Below are 17,229 nucleotides of genomic sequence, written 5' to 3'. Positions count from 1 at the left end.
GATAGAGAAATCTGATACTCTACCAAAAAGATAAGAAAAAGAAAGTAAGTTTTGATTTATTTATCCCTTCTTTCTTATATATTTAAGAAATTTTTATCTCATCTATGGTAAATGATAGCATTTACTTATCTGTGTTCCTAACTGTTCTCTCTGTCCTCTCCATTTAGAAAAGAAAAGAAAGATTTGGGTGTGTATATGCATATGTATATATTATCTATCACCACCTTCATGACTGCTACTTCTAACCACCATTGTCTTGCTTTTTAAAAATGTTTAGAAACAGGCTAACTTCTTATAGGAATAAATAAAAGTAATTTATTACATTTCAACAGAAAGTTGCGAAACTCCAGACATGAGAGCGATGTGGAAGTGAATAAAATGTGGTCTTGGTCCTTTAGGAGTTCATAGGCCAAAGCGGAATGCAGACTCCTAGAAGCTAAGAATTCTTTCCCTTAAAATTGGAGTTGCCCTCAGCCCAGATTGCTTGCTGGCTGGTTGTAGGCTGGGCTTGAAGAAAAGAATGTAATTAGTACTTACTCCTTGACCCTTTTCTCTAATGTTGTCTCCTCTTCTTTTGAGCACACCAAAGAATGATATGGCGTTTATGTCTAATTAGTCAAGAAATTCTACCACATGCTCTCTCTCTGCCTTCCTCACTTTTGGCTTCAAAAATCTGGGCATTACCTTTTTTGTCCCTGCATCAGCAGTATTTTAAAAGCATTAAACTTAACACTTGATTGTAACATCTAACCATGAGTAACCATATTGAAGACAATATCCATCTCAAAGACAATATCCATCTCTTATGGGTCCTTTTTGTACATACACTGCCAACTCCTTGTAACTTGCCATTTAGTAAGATCTTACTCCCGTCAGAGGGTGAAGAACTAGATCTTTGAATTATTTTTCTGTTTTGGAATGAAAATTACTTCAGGGTCGAGTAAGGTTAGAAATGGTGGCGGAGCTAATTTTCAGAATAAAATTTATACTTTAAAATCTGTTCATATACATTTTTGTCATTCTCTTAAGATGTCTAGGCATTAATTTTATTTTAGCGTTAAAAATTTTTAAATTCTCATCAAGGTTCATCAAATGAGCAATTGTAATCTAATTATTCTCTCTTCCAACAAAAATGCTAAAATAAATTTTGTTAAGCCACTATGTTCAGAATCACTCTTTTTATTATAGTTTTATTTCCAGTCTCTTTCCCCCCTATTGTTGTCTAATGTTCTCCTGAATAAATTAAATAAGATGTTAGTGACTTAGTTTTTATTTTTTGAAGTGTCAGGAAATCTTGGCAAACCCAATTACCCTTCTACCTGACCCCGGCTATTCTCGCCCCCCCCCCCCCAGCTTCCAGGCCTGGGTGGGAACATGGATTTGTGAATCCCGTGTCCCCCTGTGTGTAGTATTAGACTTACATCACTGAAGTTGAAGCTGGGCCATTCTTTTCATCTGGTCTTTTCTCTGCAGGATACAGATACTCTGTGGCCCTGCAGAAATGTAAACAGAATTTATCCTTAGTATTTACAGCACTACAATGTAATATGCAAACATTTGGAGCTTACAGGGATTGAATGCAGTGTAGCATAATAAAATATAGTCTGGAAGAAGCACCGTAATACTCAGATAAAAGAATTTCTTCATGCAGTGTGGCTAAATGGTTAAAGCAATGATAAATTATCTGTCCGATTGCTATTTTAATATTTATTCTCTGCCACAGTTACAAATCAACTCTGAACAGTTAGAAGAATTATGATCAGGAGTATTACTTTTAACTTTCATATTCTGGGGAGGCACCTCAAGACAAAAAGCTTCATACTGCTTGTTAATCAAATTGTATTTCATGAATGTGTGATTCATTTGCAGAATCTACCATTTTAACCTATCTTGAGTTTGAATTTGATTTTGTGCATCAGTCTTATTTATTTACACCGAGAGGAAACAATCTGCATATTAGCATAGTCTATGTGTTGTATTCATTGATATCTCCTTCCATATTTCTGTCAGCGACAATTTATAGTGAATCAAATAGGAATGCTCTGATAAGCTATTCTGTAGGACAGAAAGCCTGTATGAATCAAATGTCAAAATTCATTCTAGGCAAATAGCTTACAGAGAATGTGCTAGCCTACAGAAGTTTGTTCCTTATGGTTTTTGAAATAAATTTTAATGGAAATGGTGCTTAGGAACTTTTAAAAGGGTTTGGTGTGCTTTTCTGGCAAGAATTTTGATATCAGTCTCTTTGTTATCTAGCAGTTATGGGCACCTTTCTATTTTCTAAAAGAGATTATAATTCTTCACAGGCTTAAGCCACATCTTGCTGTCTGAAGTGAGTAATAGAAAAAGTTAGACAAAAATCTTCAATTTTCATTTCTTAAAAATTACTTTAATGACTGTGTTGCTGATCTTTCTTAGCAATAGTATATATAATAATTTTTAAGAAGAATGGAAAGTTAAGAAAGTGATATTTTATAGTATTTCGTGACTTTGTTCTCAAAATGGTATTCATTTAAAAATTGTTCAGAAGGAATTTTTATCCCTAGATACTGATTTGGTTTCTGTTTCGGCTGAGAAGATAAAAAATATGAGGCGTCATTGTATTTTTAAAGTTATTTATAAGTTTTACCTGGACAGATAAGCTTTATACATAAAGCAAGAATATAGGTAGATACACATATACCCATACACATATAAATATGTATGAATAAAATTGATATAGAAAAACATTGGTTTAGAAAAATAATATAAAAGTACAGAAGTGCCATGTTATTATAGGCTGGAGTAGATAGACATGTCTTCATTGAGGAAAAAGGAACTTTAGACTTTGAAGAATGACACACAGGAGTTTAGGAAACCCAGCCAACATCTAGTGTATTACATTTTTCATTTGAAAATGGTTAAATAGTAAAATCTAAGCAGAAATTTGAGATTATAAGAAAAAGTTTTAACATATTTTTATATGTCACGGATAATATTAATAAATTGAATTGTCAACTTTTATTCAGAGTAAACTACATTTGGCTAGGCCGTTTGAATGGGCCAGTGCTGCCATTTTGACCTAGGCTTTCTTAGGCTTGGCTGTAACTTGGAATCGTCCAATCTTGCAAAGCCAGTGTATCTTTGGGGTACAAATAATTTATAGTCTTCACTTATACTAAGTCATATGGAGCAGTTTTCACCCATGGAAAAAAAAGCATCAAATATAAATGCACTGACTCTACCTCCTACCCTCATCAGTCTGCTTTCCGTGATTTTGCCGGTACTAGTTCCATTCTTACTCCTTCCTCTTGTGTCCGGGGGAAGAATGCATGTGTGTGCATACTCCACATCGTTTTAGAATAGCTTCTATAGGAAGCAGAGCTAAATGTCCATGTGCGTTCTACTGTCTTTAATTGGAAGTCCACTTTCTACTTTACTTTTACAATTTGAACAATGAGCATATTTTGTTATTAAAGTGAAATGGACCCTCCCCCCACATATACCACTTATCTAAGTTACCAGGAGGTTTTCTGGGTATCTTGTAAAAAGGCTTTTAATTGGTTACCATAGCTTTAGGAGCATCTGTTTTGATATTGTTCACTGTTTCCTTGCAGATGCTTTTCATTAGGGTTCATTTTCTCACTTCATTATTTCCTGCAGGTGTCTAGATAATCCGACTTCTGTTACATGTGTGTTTAATTGGGGGGGCAGATCATAGAACAAGAAGGGGATGGAAATGCTCTTTTACTTCAAATATGTGCTATTTGCTTTGATATATGCTTTTTTTTTGGGAAATAATAGATATAATTTATTGGTTATCCACTTGGTTTCTATCATTATTTTATTATACTTAGTGGGTGGCTTTATTCACTAAACATATTGGGACTAAATACTGGTGATAATGTTGAGGGAGTAATTAGTCTCCTCTGACCCTGGGTTGGAGCCTGTGCCCCAAAGGGAAAAGACTGCATTCCTGTGTTTGTGGTTGGATTTCAGACTGATTTGTTTTTCTGTTTCTTGGTGCTTTTCCCCCTTAGACTTTCTTATTACTAGTTCCATGATGATATCTAGTTATTCCTTTGTAGTATTATAATACAAAAATGCCCCATGCTTCCTGCCTACTTTTCTCCCTTATAGAAGCAAAATTTCCAGTTCCTAAAATCTAGCAGATGAGAAGCCAAGTCGTGAGAGGATCAGCAATTTGTGTGGATGACTTTAGTGTGTGAATTTACCTTTACTGCCTTCTAAGAGGTATTTGCGTTTTGAAAGAAGACATTTGTTCATGCTAAAGAATCGTAAGTGGTATAATTTTACTAATGACGCCAAAAGAAGTGAAAAAAATTCAGGCAGTGGTAATGGGCACAGGGCTTGATCTTTGGCATCTTTGGGTCGGGGGACAACCTTTTTGGGAAGCACATCTCAGGGCCACCCTCATACATAGCTTCATCTCTTTGCTGCTTCTGAATCTCTAGTTTCTCTCGAATGCCTCACAGTTTTCCTCTTTATACATATATACATATGTATGTATTAATTTATGCATATGTATATTTTAAGTCTTTAAGACCTTAAAGATTCACTCAGGACACCGCCCCCTCGCCACCACCCCAGTGAACAAAGGCCTTGTCATTTTGTCTTTTACTTTTGTTTCTTAGTCATCCACTAGGAATGAACAGCTTTTACGTGGGAAAAATGTTAAGCTGACTGGAAACACTGTTGCCTCAGATAGGTCAGTGTTTAAAAAGTGAGATATCTCAAAATGAAGTGTGTATTTTTTTCCTCCAGTTGCCCAGAAGTTGCTTGTCATTGAAGTAAAGAATCAGAAATTCAGGTGGTGGTGGGAAGTCAGGAAACTACTGCTGCTAGGAAACTGTCGGGACCTCTCCCTGTGTAGCGGACCCTCCCTTTGTAGCAGATCCTATCTCCCTCTGCTTTACTGCCTTAGAAAAGCAGATGTTTAAGTGATTAAGATTGTTCTGTACTGGAGCTGGATGTCCACTTTGGCCGGTTTTTAAAAAACTTTAAACGCTCCTGGCTAATAGAGATAAGAATAACTTCACTGGGTCTGGTTTGTGATCAAAAATCTGTGCTCGTCTTACATTTTTTCCACCTGATGATATCCTTCTCATAGGTAGACTTAAATATAGTTGTCACTAAAGATTGGTAAAGAAATCTTATTTTGGTGTTTGAAAGTGAGGCCGGAGAGGTGAGGTTGCGTACCCCGAGATCTGTGAGGTTGGCCGTGCGGGGTTGAAGCAAGCGGAGCGATCATGTCGCACAAACAAATTTACTATTCAGACAAATATGACGACCAGGAGTTTGAGTACTGGCATGTCATGTTGCCCAAGGATATAGCCAAGCTGGTCCCTAAAACACATTTGATGTCTGAATCTGAGTGGAGGAATCTTGGTGTTCAGCAGAGTCAGGGATGGGTCCATTATATGATCCATGAACCAGAACCTCACATCTTGCTGTTCTGGCGCCCACTACCCAGGAAGCCAAAGTAATGAAGCTGCCAAGCCACTTTTCAGCCTGAAGCTTTAAACAGCTGTCCTTTCTAACATCTTTCTGATAACATTGTTACATTGCCTTCTTGTTTCTCACTTTCTTCAATACACTGTTTGAATGTGCTGGTTACTGCTTTACTTCCTGAGTAGAGCCAGTCCCCACAGCCCAGCCAGATGGGGGCCACAGCCTCAGGGGAGTGTGGCCCCAGAGCCACCTTATGCTCTGTGTCCAGAATGCACTTGGAGATAGAGGGAGTATCTGAGAATAAGACCATGGCTGTTACAGGGATCGTGTGAAGTTGATGTTTTGTTTTTTCCTGCTGGGTGTTTTATGTGTGGTGACTTGTGGATTTGTTTCAATGTATTGGAAACTTTCCATTTTATTCAAAAAAATCTGTTTCATGTTTAGAAGTCTTGATTAAAGAAGTTTTTATAATCTTAAAAAAAAGAAATCTTATTTTACTGAGTTGTGTTCACCAGGTATAGTTGTTTTTTAAAGGATTTTAAGTGAAAAAATTGAGCAGTTGATAGATTACCCTATGGCTTGGCTTTTTATGTGGGTTTGAAAAGGGAGAAAGGAGAAGATACTCGTGGGATGTTGCATACTGAAGGCTGATGGATTTGGAGTGTGAGGGCAGTTAGTCTTACTCTGGGATAGGTTTTCTCTCTGCTGAGTTTGCCTCATGGTCAGAATGTTTACTTAAGCTTTTAAAAAATACAGAAGCACAGAGGGTTTTTAGGGCAATGGAGCGACTCTGTATAATGTATAATACATAGTAGATACATGTCATTGTACATTTGTCTAAATCTACAGAATGTAGGACACCAAGAGTGAACCCTATTGTAAACTCTGGCCTTTGGGTAATAAGGACGAGTCAGTGTAGGTTCATTAATTGTACCACTCTGTGGGGGATGTTATAATGGGGAAGGCGATGCATGTTGGGGGCACAGAGCGCATGGGAAATCTGTGTTATCTTTTGCTTAATTTTGCTGTGAACCTAAAACTGCTCTAAAAATATTAATGAAAAATTAAAAAAATTGCAGATACCTAGGTACCTCCTTTGTAGATTCTAATTCAGTGAGTCTGATGCTGGGCTCCAGCATCTGTATGGCCGTAGTTAAGAACTGCTTTGAGAGACCCCACATTAAGACCGTAGGAGGTCTTATTAAATGTTTGTTTGGGTTCATTCACTTGACAGCTGTTTCCTAACTCTAATTGGTAGCTGAACTTGTCTGGTTATGATTTGTTTTGAGCAGTGCCCAGACATAGTAAGGGCTTGATAAATAGTAACTATAATTGCTATCATTATTTTTTAAAATTCTGATAGCATTTTCTTCAGAATCTTACCAATTTTTATGAAGTTTTGATGGTAACACTCAAGTCCTATGCTTTGGATACATTTCCAATACTGTTCTTATATTTTGTCATTAAGTCTGTGGTTTGGAAAGTCTGTAATGTAAACACATACCACTTACTTGTTCACAATGACTTCATAACTTAAAGAACCTGCTTAGACTAAAAAGTCTAATGTTAGTAAGTACTTTTACAAGTAAGAAAAAGCACACAAGACTGAAAAGTAAAATACTTTATTTTGAAGTATTCCTAGTCCAAGGACTTACCCTTTTGTTAAAGAATCCTCTTCTTGGAGAGTCAGAAGAGACATTGGCTATACTCAGTTGGGTTAAAAAAATGTAGACTATGAAAGATGAATTTATTTACTCTGAAATAAACTATAGAGTTAGAAGTATAGTTGATTTTGCTCATGAGAAATTGCAGTCTATTTAGCAGCTGTTTACTTACAGCAAATGAAAATGCAGACAATTCTTCCTCCTAAGCTACAATAGTGGCCTATTAAACTTTTACTACCAAAGGAAAACATTTAAAAGATGCCTGCAGGTCCATGTTGTTTTTTTTTTTTTAAATGAATGGCTGATTAGCTGACATGTGTTAAAACGGACAGAGGTGTTTATTATTATTTATTATTTTAAGCCAAATAATAGGTATAATTCTTTATGTATAATTTGTGGGTATTTACATTTCATCAGCAAATACAGTTTACTTAGCAAGCTTTAAGATATATTGGTCTGGGACTTTTCTGAGGTTTCCCGCAAGTTTCATTTGGGTTTATCATGGAGCCGGCCTGTGGGTGAGAGGAGTGGGAGGAAGTGGTTTCTGGGATAGTCTCTTGACATACCTGCTTGGATACATGGAGATTAAAATCCTTTAAATGGGCACCCTTGGTCTACTAGCTGATCCCTGTGTCCTGAAAACTGTTGAAAATCTGTGCATTGCAGGAAATAAAAACTACAACCACTTTAGAAATAAATATCAAGTGTAGTTATGGATGAAAGATTAAAAAGTTAATGTTACATTGTTAAAAACTAAACATTAGGTTTCCGTCTCACCTTTTCTCCTTCATGAGAAGGACCCACTTCCATGAACTCTAAACTGTCTTTTTGTTCTTCCAAATAAAATCTCTCTCTTTTACTCTGGAAAAAAAAACAAACCCTAAAAATTAACAATTTTCTCTCTCTCTTTTTTTTTTTTTTAAAGAATGGGTCTGTTTGCGGTTGACAGTATGTTTTTTGTTTGTTGATATTGTTTGTAGCAAGACTTCAGGGTTTTTTTTTTTTAAATATACCATTTTCCATATATCATTAAGAAGGAATGTATCTTTCTATCTTGTTTAAATTTACCAAGTTGCTTATGAGGTGAATTATGTGCTCAGTTAAGAATTCTGAGATATTTCAAAATACAGCAGGCTGCGGTGGCAAAACATTTATCTGAGTGCTGCATTTAGACGTCCGGGCTTGGAAGCACTGTGCTCATGAAATTAGAATATGTAGCAAAGGCAAGCACCTTTTTCCTTGAGGAGTTAATTAAAATATGTATACAGTTTTATCAAAGGTGTACCTGTTCCTGCTTCTAGTTGTAGTGGGGGTTCCTTTGTGTTTTTGCACCCTCTTCTAGTCTATTTTGTTAGTTGCAGCCCTTTATATAGAATATTTTCCTGATTAATGAAAATTAAGTTCAAAAAAGTTTTTTAACTACTCAAAAAAGGGAAAAATGGATGTGTGTATAAATATACATATCTTTTATATATACTCATGCATGTGTATGTTTAAATATTTCATATACAATACATATCTATCTTTTTTGAGTAGTTGAAAAACTTTTTCTTTTTTTTTTTTGAGACGGAGCCTCAAGCTATCCCCCTGGGTAGAGTGCCATGGCATCACACTCACAGCAACCTCCAACTCCTGGGCTCAAGTGAGTCTCCTGTCTCAGCCTCCCAAGTAGCTGGGACTACAGGCGCCTGCCACAACGCCTGGCCATTTTTTTTTTTTTTTTTTTTTTTTTTTTTGTTGCAGCCATCAATGTTGTTTGGCGGGCCCGGGCTGGGAATTCGAACCTGCCACCTTAGGTGTACGTGGCTGGCGCCTTAGCTGCTTGAGCCACAGGCGCTGAGCCGAAAAACTTTTTCTAAAGTTAACTCTTATTAATGATCAGGAAAACTTGTCCTAAAGATCTTCCTTTACTATAAATGACTCATTTACTTTAGAATTACATTTTTTTTTTAAACACACACAAAATCACTGGCCAGGGTTTCTTTTTGCTGGGGTTTGGATGAGCTTTGGGACAGAGGTGTATTGACAGCTCTCTCAGTAGGAAAAGAATGATCTGATAAGTCAGATGGACTGTTTGAGACACTTTTTCTCTTTTGCGTGGTTTTATTTGATTTGCTCCCCCCATAACAATGTATCAGTTGTTGTGTTTGCTCTGTGCATACCTTTCTTTCCTTGGCCTTTTATATTTGCATAGTGTAGTTTAGAGGTACTGCAAAATGCATAGCTCCCGGACTGTAATGTATGGATTGCATTGTGCGCTTCCCGTCACCATCTCCTCCGCACACAATAACTGCAGTGTGGAGGGACCTACATGGAGACAGTGATGGTGTTTTATAAAACTCCAGTGGTGTGTGGCATTGACTGCAATCTGCCGGGTAAGCATTTGCACAAATTCCTCCAAGTTGAGAGGCCTCCAGAAATGTCATGTTTTGGCCTCAGTAATGAATGCCACAAATAACAGCACAGGCATGGGGGACTTTGCTCAGCGTCTCGGATTTCTAGCCTGTCTTTCTTCAGCTGGGTCTGCTATAGATTTCATTGCCTTTTTTCTTTTGAAAAGAAAGTGCTCAGAATCTCGTCTTGCAGTTTTTTGAATGATATGTTTTAAACTATCTGAATTATTTTGTTTTCTCTCTCTTCTTTGGATGTCTCTAATATGTAGAGACATGTAATCTGTATACCTGAAAAATGTATATGTAATCTGATACCTGAAAAATAGACCAGAGGGTATTTTTACTTAAGTTTTCAATCCATTGATTTTATATATCTGGTGAGTGTTGTAAGTAAGGTTAGGGAGAGGTAGGCAGGGCTTGTTGGCATTTAACATAGAAAGGAAGATTTCTTTTTGAAGTGTTCTTGCCACATTTTATGAATGGCTGCATGGTTTTATTGTTTAATGAACTTGGTGCTACATTATCAGGATTGAATTTGATGCGATTTGTACTTTATAAAGATTCTATCATAAGGACAGTTACAAAGCAAAGGCATGCTTCAGACAGCAAGAAGAAGTGACAGAAAGTGATGTCTTAGTGGAGGAATGTGCAGGCTGAAAACACCCCTGTTGTCCTTTCTGTGTGGAGGTGGGGCATGGCCTGTTCTTAGGAGAAAGGGGTGAATTGGCTTTTCCACTTATGTCATTTGTCTGGTTCCCAAAAGTATTTGGAAATGCTTTAATTTGCTAAGGAAGAGTTGAAGCACAGTGTAGAATTGGGAAAATGCAGGTCGGTGCTGGTCTTCTCCCAGAACCTGGAGGCAGCATGTGTGCTTTAGTTCCATGGATGTCTCTGGGTTGAGGGTGTGTGAGCCAGCGCCAGTACACTGGGCAAGACTGCAAATCCGAAGGCCTGAGTTCTGGATTCAGCTCGTTGTCAGGCATTGTGGCCCGGAGCCGGAGCCATTGTATCCAAGTATCTTTGGGCTGACTAGTCAGCTAATTCCTCAGTGAGGTGCTGTTGTAGGAGGCACTCAGAGAAGATGGACTTTTTCTTAAAGAACACATTATCAGAAAGTAATAAATATCAAAAGAAATATAATGTAAGAATAGCAGCCATACATGCAAAATAAAGTTCTTGAAGGAGAAAGATGAAATATTGGGAGATTGGAATAGGCTTCATAGGGAAGGAAAATTTGAAGATTTTTGTCTGGAAGTAGAGGGAGAGCTTTGACACTTGGAAACAAATCACGGTATAAAAGGAAATTTAGAATGTCATGAAGGTCAGTAGTTCTCTTTATCTGGGGCAGTATCTCCAAATTACTATGACAACTAATGAGCCAGCTCTGTGTACTGGCATCTTAGGTACAAGTTAAAAAGCAAAATATCTGTGTATTTTCCGTGGTCAACAAGAAAAATGTTGTAGTCCTTTATAGTGTTTTGTAGTCCTTTTAGGCAATAGAATTCAAGTTGTTGTTTATAAAAACAAAGAAAATAGAAAATTGCCTTCTTAGGTAGAAGTATAGAATACTGACATTTATGGTATTATAAATAAGAATTTAATGCTTTAAAAGAAATCCAGAAAATCAGTTTGAAACATGAGATTAGTTAAACTCTCTATAGCCCTGGTTTCCTCATTTGTTAGATAAGGAGGTCGGATTAAATAACTAATAAAATTAGTTGTTTTTAGAACAGCTCCTGTAATTTCAGCTGGTTTTTTTTTTTTAGAGACAGAATCTCACTTGGTTGTACTCGGTAGAGTGCTGTGGCGTCACAGCTCACAACAACCTCTAGCTCTTAGACTTAGGCGATTCTCTTGCCTCAGCCTCAACACTGAGTAGCTGGAACAGGCACTTGCCACAACGGCCAGCTGTTTATTGTTGTTGTTGTCATTGTTGATTTTTAGCGGGCCCAGGCGGATTCAAGCCCCTCAGCCTTGGTGTACGTGGCCAGCACCCTACCCCCTGAGCTACAGGTGCTGCCAAAGCTGTAGCTTCTCTCAGACAGTTACTCATTCCATTTTTGGTGTTTTCAGAGCATTTTGTGTATGGGTGTCTCACTGTGTTGTTGCATTTTCGTTTTCCTTGCCAGACTTTGAGTTTTTCAAGGGTGGAGATGCTGAATGGAAGCTTGAGTAACACGCATGCATGTGTTTGTGTGTGTGCATTCGGGATCTTATCTATCATTTAAAATATCTATTTCCTGGAGATGGTAGGAGAGGATAATAGAGAAGCAGTCTGAGCATGTAGAAGGTGCTTTGGGGTTTGTTAGCTGTGAGCAGTGAGAGAGCAGCTGGCATCAGAATTCACCTGTGGTCCTAGAGGCACCTTGTTTGGCACCCTGACGTGGCCCGTCTCACTGGGTCAGTCGGATTCTCGCAGTGAGCTGTGAAGTAGCTGTTCATTTTACAGAGAGGAAGCCAGGTGGTTTCCCTGTTGTCACATGCGTCCAGTAATAGTTAAGTGCTTACAAAAGGTCGAGTGATGGGGTAGCTGGTTCTGCCTCCAGCCCTCATGCCGATAGTACAGACAGCACAGTAACACCAAAGTGTGGCTGTGAGCTTTGTGGATGTTTCCTCTTAATATTTTAGGGGAATTTTGTCCATGAGGGCAGGTTTCTATTTTTGTAGTGGGAACTAGTGACAATGATTATTAATGAAAATGGACTGTAAGCCAATGTTGAAATGTTTTCCCTTTGAACTGAGGTATGTATTTATAGACATCTGTTGTCTTAATTATCCTTTTAAATATTAAATCGCATCATAATCAATTGTCTTTTATTACAATTTATTTAGTACTTACCACACTTTTTAAAATAGGTTCTCTTATCCCCATTTCACAGATTTGGCAAACAGAAGTTAAGTGTCTTGCACACTGCTTATAAGTACTGGAAATGTATTTAGCAGAACCTTAGTATTTGGCATACAGAGCCCAGTACTCTGACCCACTATGCCATATTTGTATACACCTTCAATATAGAAACATGCAAGCACATATGTGTCTTAACTCCATGTACATCCTGACTGAATCTGTAGGGATGTGTCTAGCACATTGCCTATTATATTGAAATGATGTAATCTCTTTGGGTTTCTTTTTCCCTTTACACTTTGATGCAGTTCTGTTCTGTCTAGAGATGTTGCTATAACAGGCTTAATAATAAAGTACCAGGTTCTCCTATGTGTGAAGGACATTAATTTTCCACGCAGTGAATGAACCAACAAGTTCACAGGTTGACATCGACAGGGAATTCATTTTGAGATCGGAAAAGTCTGGTGGGTTGTTCCTTTGTCACTAGCAGCCCCGTGGTGGCTTATATCATCTGGGGAGGAGGCGTGTGTCGACCTGACCTCTCAATTGGGGTGTTTCAGGGGTGTGCATCTTAATTGGAAATGAGTCACCACTTTGATTATGTTTTGCCATTGATTAGACAATGAGCTTTTCTTCTATGGCTGTCAAAAGGCTTTTACATTTTTGTTCACAGCGGCTTCTTAATGAAAAAAAAAATCTACTAAAGGCAACAATATGTTAAGTCCTTAGAGGCAGTTGACTTATTGTCCCAGTTCTGTTATCTTGTATTTTAAAAGTTTATCCTAAAGAATGAATACCAAATCATTCCCCAGAAAATTATAAATAGAAGGGTAGCTTGTAACAAAAAAAAAAAAATTCTGTTCTACAAATATGGTGGAAGAAAAATCAAACCCGATTATTGATGGGATAAAGTATGTTAGGCTATATTGAATGATAGGGCTGAATGATTTTCCTGGGGCGTATGCCTTGTAGATATGTCATGAGCCACCTCAAAGAATTAAGGGAAGCAGTCTGAACATATTTTTATACTATTTTTAAAATAAACATGAACTGCTAGCATTTTGTCTCTTAGTACAGGGGAAAAGATGATGATTCACTTTCATATTGTTAGAAAATAAATGTTTTATGTTCATTTATAGTAAGTTATGTATCTGATGTGCTATCCTTTATATATAGTACATATGGAATCTTAGTGCTGGAAAAGTAAAAATGCTCTTTTTTTCCTCCAGAAACACGCTAAGGGACAAGTGTTATTTGACAAAGTCTGTGAACACCTCAATCTCCTGGAGAAGGACTACTTTGGACTGATGTTTCAGGAAACTCCCGAGCAGAAAGTAAGTGATTTCCAGTTTATTTGCATCTTTTTAGAACACAGTATATTTTTTCTTAACCAGATTATCTCAGTATACAATTTAGCTTTACAATAACTTATGTGTTATTAAGACTTCACTATAGGAATTGGATAAATACTGAAAAATTGTCTTGTGTAGAGAGAATGACCCTGAAACTTTCTTTCTTTAATTTTTTTTTTTATTGTTGAGGATTCATTGAGAGTACAAGAAACCAGGTTATACTGATTGCATTTGTTAGGTAAAGTCCCTCTTATAATTGTGTCTTGCACCCAAAAGGTGTGTCACACACCGAGACCCCCCCACCTCCTCCCCTCCCTCTGCTTTTCTTTTCTCTCACCCCCTTCCTTCTTCTCTCTCTCTCTACTCTCCCCTTCCCCCACCCCCTACCGTGTACTAGGTCATTAATTGACTCTGAAACTTTATGACATTGGTGTTTCACTTACATCATGAACCGATACAATGGAATGTCATTATTGAAAATTGGTGTTCTGACATAAAGACAACATAGAGTTTTAAAAATGGTATTGTATTGTCTCAATCACTTTTGGTTCTCACTCAGTCTGACTTTTTGGTACTAAAGATAGAGGCTGGTCAGACCAGCTCACGTTGTGCAATCACCTACATGCCTGAAAGGTGGGGAAGGAGGCCCATTGCGAGGATACCAGAGCACGTGGCCACAGTGAAAGGGATTGTTACCCAAGAACTAACATTCAAAACACAGTCAGTAGAACAGAGCAGTCAGTGGAGGAACATGACTGTATTTGATTTGCCTACATGACATCATTGTTTGTATTTATGTGTCCCACTAATGAAATACAGGGGATTGAGGGTGGTAATTACATTACATTTTCTCAACTTGCTTAAATTCTTGATATCTAGTGCGTGGTTTAATTCCATGTTTAGACTAAAGATGATTGTAAATTGCATGCCTGCCTGCTGAATAGTGAGTATTCTCATTAGATCTGTGTTTACAACCTCTTCTCAGAAGCAATAATGTATGTGACTAACCAGGCATTTTTTTAAGGCTATAAATTATAAGGTGGCCTTAATAATGTCTCTAAGCATGTGCTCTTCCCTTGGCCCTCACAGCTGCAAAAGACAATGCTGGTGGGAATTTGCCTGTTATTCCCTACTTTTCTTGAGATTACATACTGATAGATTCATATGAGCATTTAATCTTAGTAAACTAGGGATACAATTCAGTATGTTGTAAAATATGTGGACTAATAGGATAAGCTGCATTAAGCAGTCTTGTATTTCTGAAATACTAGTTTTGCATAAGAAAGAGTGAGTGGTATTTAGAAAGTAGGATTTACTATTTTTTATTTTGATAACTCCCAATATATGTGTCTAATCCGTATCTTACATCTGAATCTGAGACCCATATCCTTCCCTACTATAGAGGGGAGGTGGCAGTTTCCTCTGTCTTCTGCACATTTAGTGCAGACCTTATTGGTGTGTTACTTTTTCTTCCTGTTACTGTATGAACTCTGTAAGGGTAGAGACCATGCCTTGTTTTTTGTAGCCTCAGTATATCCGGCACTAATTAGTGTTTGTTACCTGTGTACCAGCCTGCCTCCATAAGGATGGTCACTGTCATAAAAAAGGAAAATAACAAATGTCACTGAAATTGGAACCTTTGTGCAGCATGGATGGGAATGTAAAATAGCACAGCTGCTATGGAAAACAGTGTAGAGGTTCTGTAAAAAATTAAAAGTAGAACTATTACATGATACAGCAGCTCTACTTCTCAGTATATATTCGGAAGGACAGAAAACAAGATCTTGAAGAGATAAGTGGCATTTGGACACTCCCATTCATTGCAGCATTATTCCTAATAGTGAAGAGGTAGAAGTACACTAAATGTCCATCGGTGATGAATGGATAAAGGAAATGTGGTTTATACATACAGTGGAGTAGTATTCAGCCTTAAAAACAAAGGAATCCTGTCAGATAAACCTAGAAGACATCTTGTTAAGTGGTGTAAGTTAATCACTCAAACACAAACACTGTATGATTCCATTTAATGAGGCATCTAAAGAGTCAGACTTGTGGGAACAGAATAGAATTGTGGTTGCCCAGGGCTTGGGGAAGGGAAAATGGGGAATTTTTTTTTATGGATTTCAGTTTTGTGAGATGAAAAAGTTTTAGAGATCTGTTGTGCAATAACGGGCATATAGTTAACACTGCTGAACTGTACATTAACAAATGGGTAAAAAAGGCAGATTTTATGTGTTTTTTGCCACAATTGAAAAAAATTGCCTGTGTGCAAAGCAGGGTACTAACTTCTGTGAATCTAACAGTAAATAATGAAGGTGTGGCCCCCAACCTCGTAGATGTCTCTGCGTATGTTCTAGTTGAGGAGACAAAGTGAAAAACTAATTACCCATTTATTCAGTTTTGATTACTGCACTACAGGAAAAAGTCAGGACACTAACAGGAAGACTCTTCTTACAAGGGAATATTGGTTAAGCAGAGACCTAAAGTATGAGTGGAATTTGGCTGGGTAATGGAACATGTGATGTGCAGACCCGGGGCCCTGAGGCAAGAGCAGCTGTCTACTTGAAAATTGGAAATAAGCCCTGTGTGGTTAGTGCGGGGAGGATGACACTAGCATAGGCTAGGGCTGGGTGTTAATAGAAGTCAGATCACATGGGGTAATTTCCTTTTTCCTAAGAAAGATGGTAAGCCATTGTGAAGCGGGGATGTGAGGTGACCAGTTTCACCTTTAAAAAGGTCACTTTGGCTGATAGTAGGAATGGGATGAGAGGAGATTTAGGCAAGGGTGCTTTCCCAGAGCACAGACACGGCTTTGATTAAGGTTGTGGCTGTGCAAATAAAAAAGTGAGTAAGACAGACTTAGGAAGGAGGCAGAATCAATCTAATAGTTGATTAGGAATCATGGCAGATACCAAGAATAAGTAAAGCCTGGTTTCTGGATAGATGCAAGTGTTCAGTGAGAAGAGGAAGACTTGGTGAGAGGTGGAAACGGATATCATGAGTATAGTAGTTTCAGACATGTTGAATTTTAGGTCAAGTAACTTGTGGAAAGAATAACTAAACAAATGAATTTAATTTGGGATGTGTCTTAAAGAATGGTAGCTAGTGTGGAAAATGCTATAGGAATAATCCATCTCAACAGTGCATGGTGCAGGAGATGCTTTTATTTCCTGATGGGAATATTGTAATATATGTTGAGTTGAGGCTTGTAACTAGACATAGTTACTTATCATTTACCACTTTTTAAAAGAGTCAGAGGTGGCTTTTACCATAAAGACATTTCCGCTAAAATAGAAGTTGCTATTAATAGCTCATTGTTCTGGCATTCTCAGCACCTTTGCGAGTTGTCTCATAGCCATTCTCTGAGTGGCCTGCAAGGTAGGGAATATCAGCCACACTTTAGGAATGTAGAAATACGAGGCGTATCCCTCTCCCTCCCCCCTCTCCCCCCTCCCTCCCCCTCCCCATATCCTTAGGTTGTTATTAGGTTATAGCTTTCAAATAAAAAGGTTTAAATTAGTTTC

General features: G+C 37.7%; 1 protein-coding gene and 1 pseudogene across 2 annotated transcripts in view; both read left to right on the top strand.

Moving 5' to 3' along the window:
• The window catches only part of EPB41L2 (erythrocyte membrane protein band 4.1 like 2), a 213,720-nt gene that overhangs the window by 120,361 nt on the left and 76,130 nt on the right, over nt 1-17,229 (top strand). The window contains 1 exon segment of the mRNA XM_023513481.1: nt 13,583-13,687. Coding sequence (XP_023369249.1) covers nt 13,583-13,687 — 105 coding nt within the window.
• LOC111725464 lies at nt 5,240-5,865 on the top strand (annotated as a pseudogene). Its single transcript, XR_002773529.1, has one exon. The product of XR_002773529.1 is annotated as a cyclin-dependent kinases regulatory subunit 1 pseudogene (transcript).

The sequence above is a fragment of the Otolemur garnettii genome, unplaced genomic scaffold (genome assembly GCF_000181295.1).
Source record: "Otolemur garnettii isolate 467f Iridium unplaced genomic scaffold, OtoGar3 scaffold00002, whole genome shotgun sequence".
NCBI classification, from domain to species: Eukaryota; Metazoa; Chordata; class Mammalia; order Primates; family Galagidae; genus Otolemur; species Otolemur garnettii.
The sequence above is the reverse complement of the archived record's forward strand: the minus strand, read 5'-3'. Positions and strand labels throughout refer to the sequence as shown.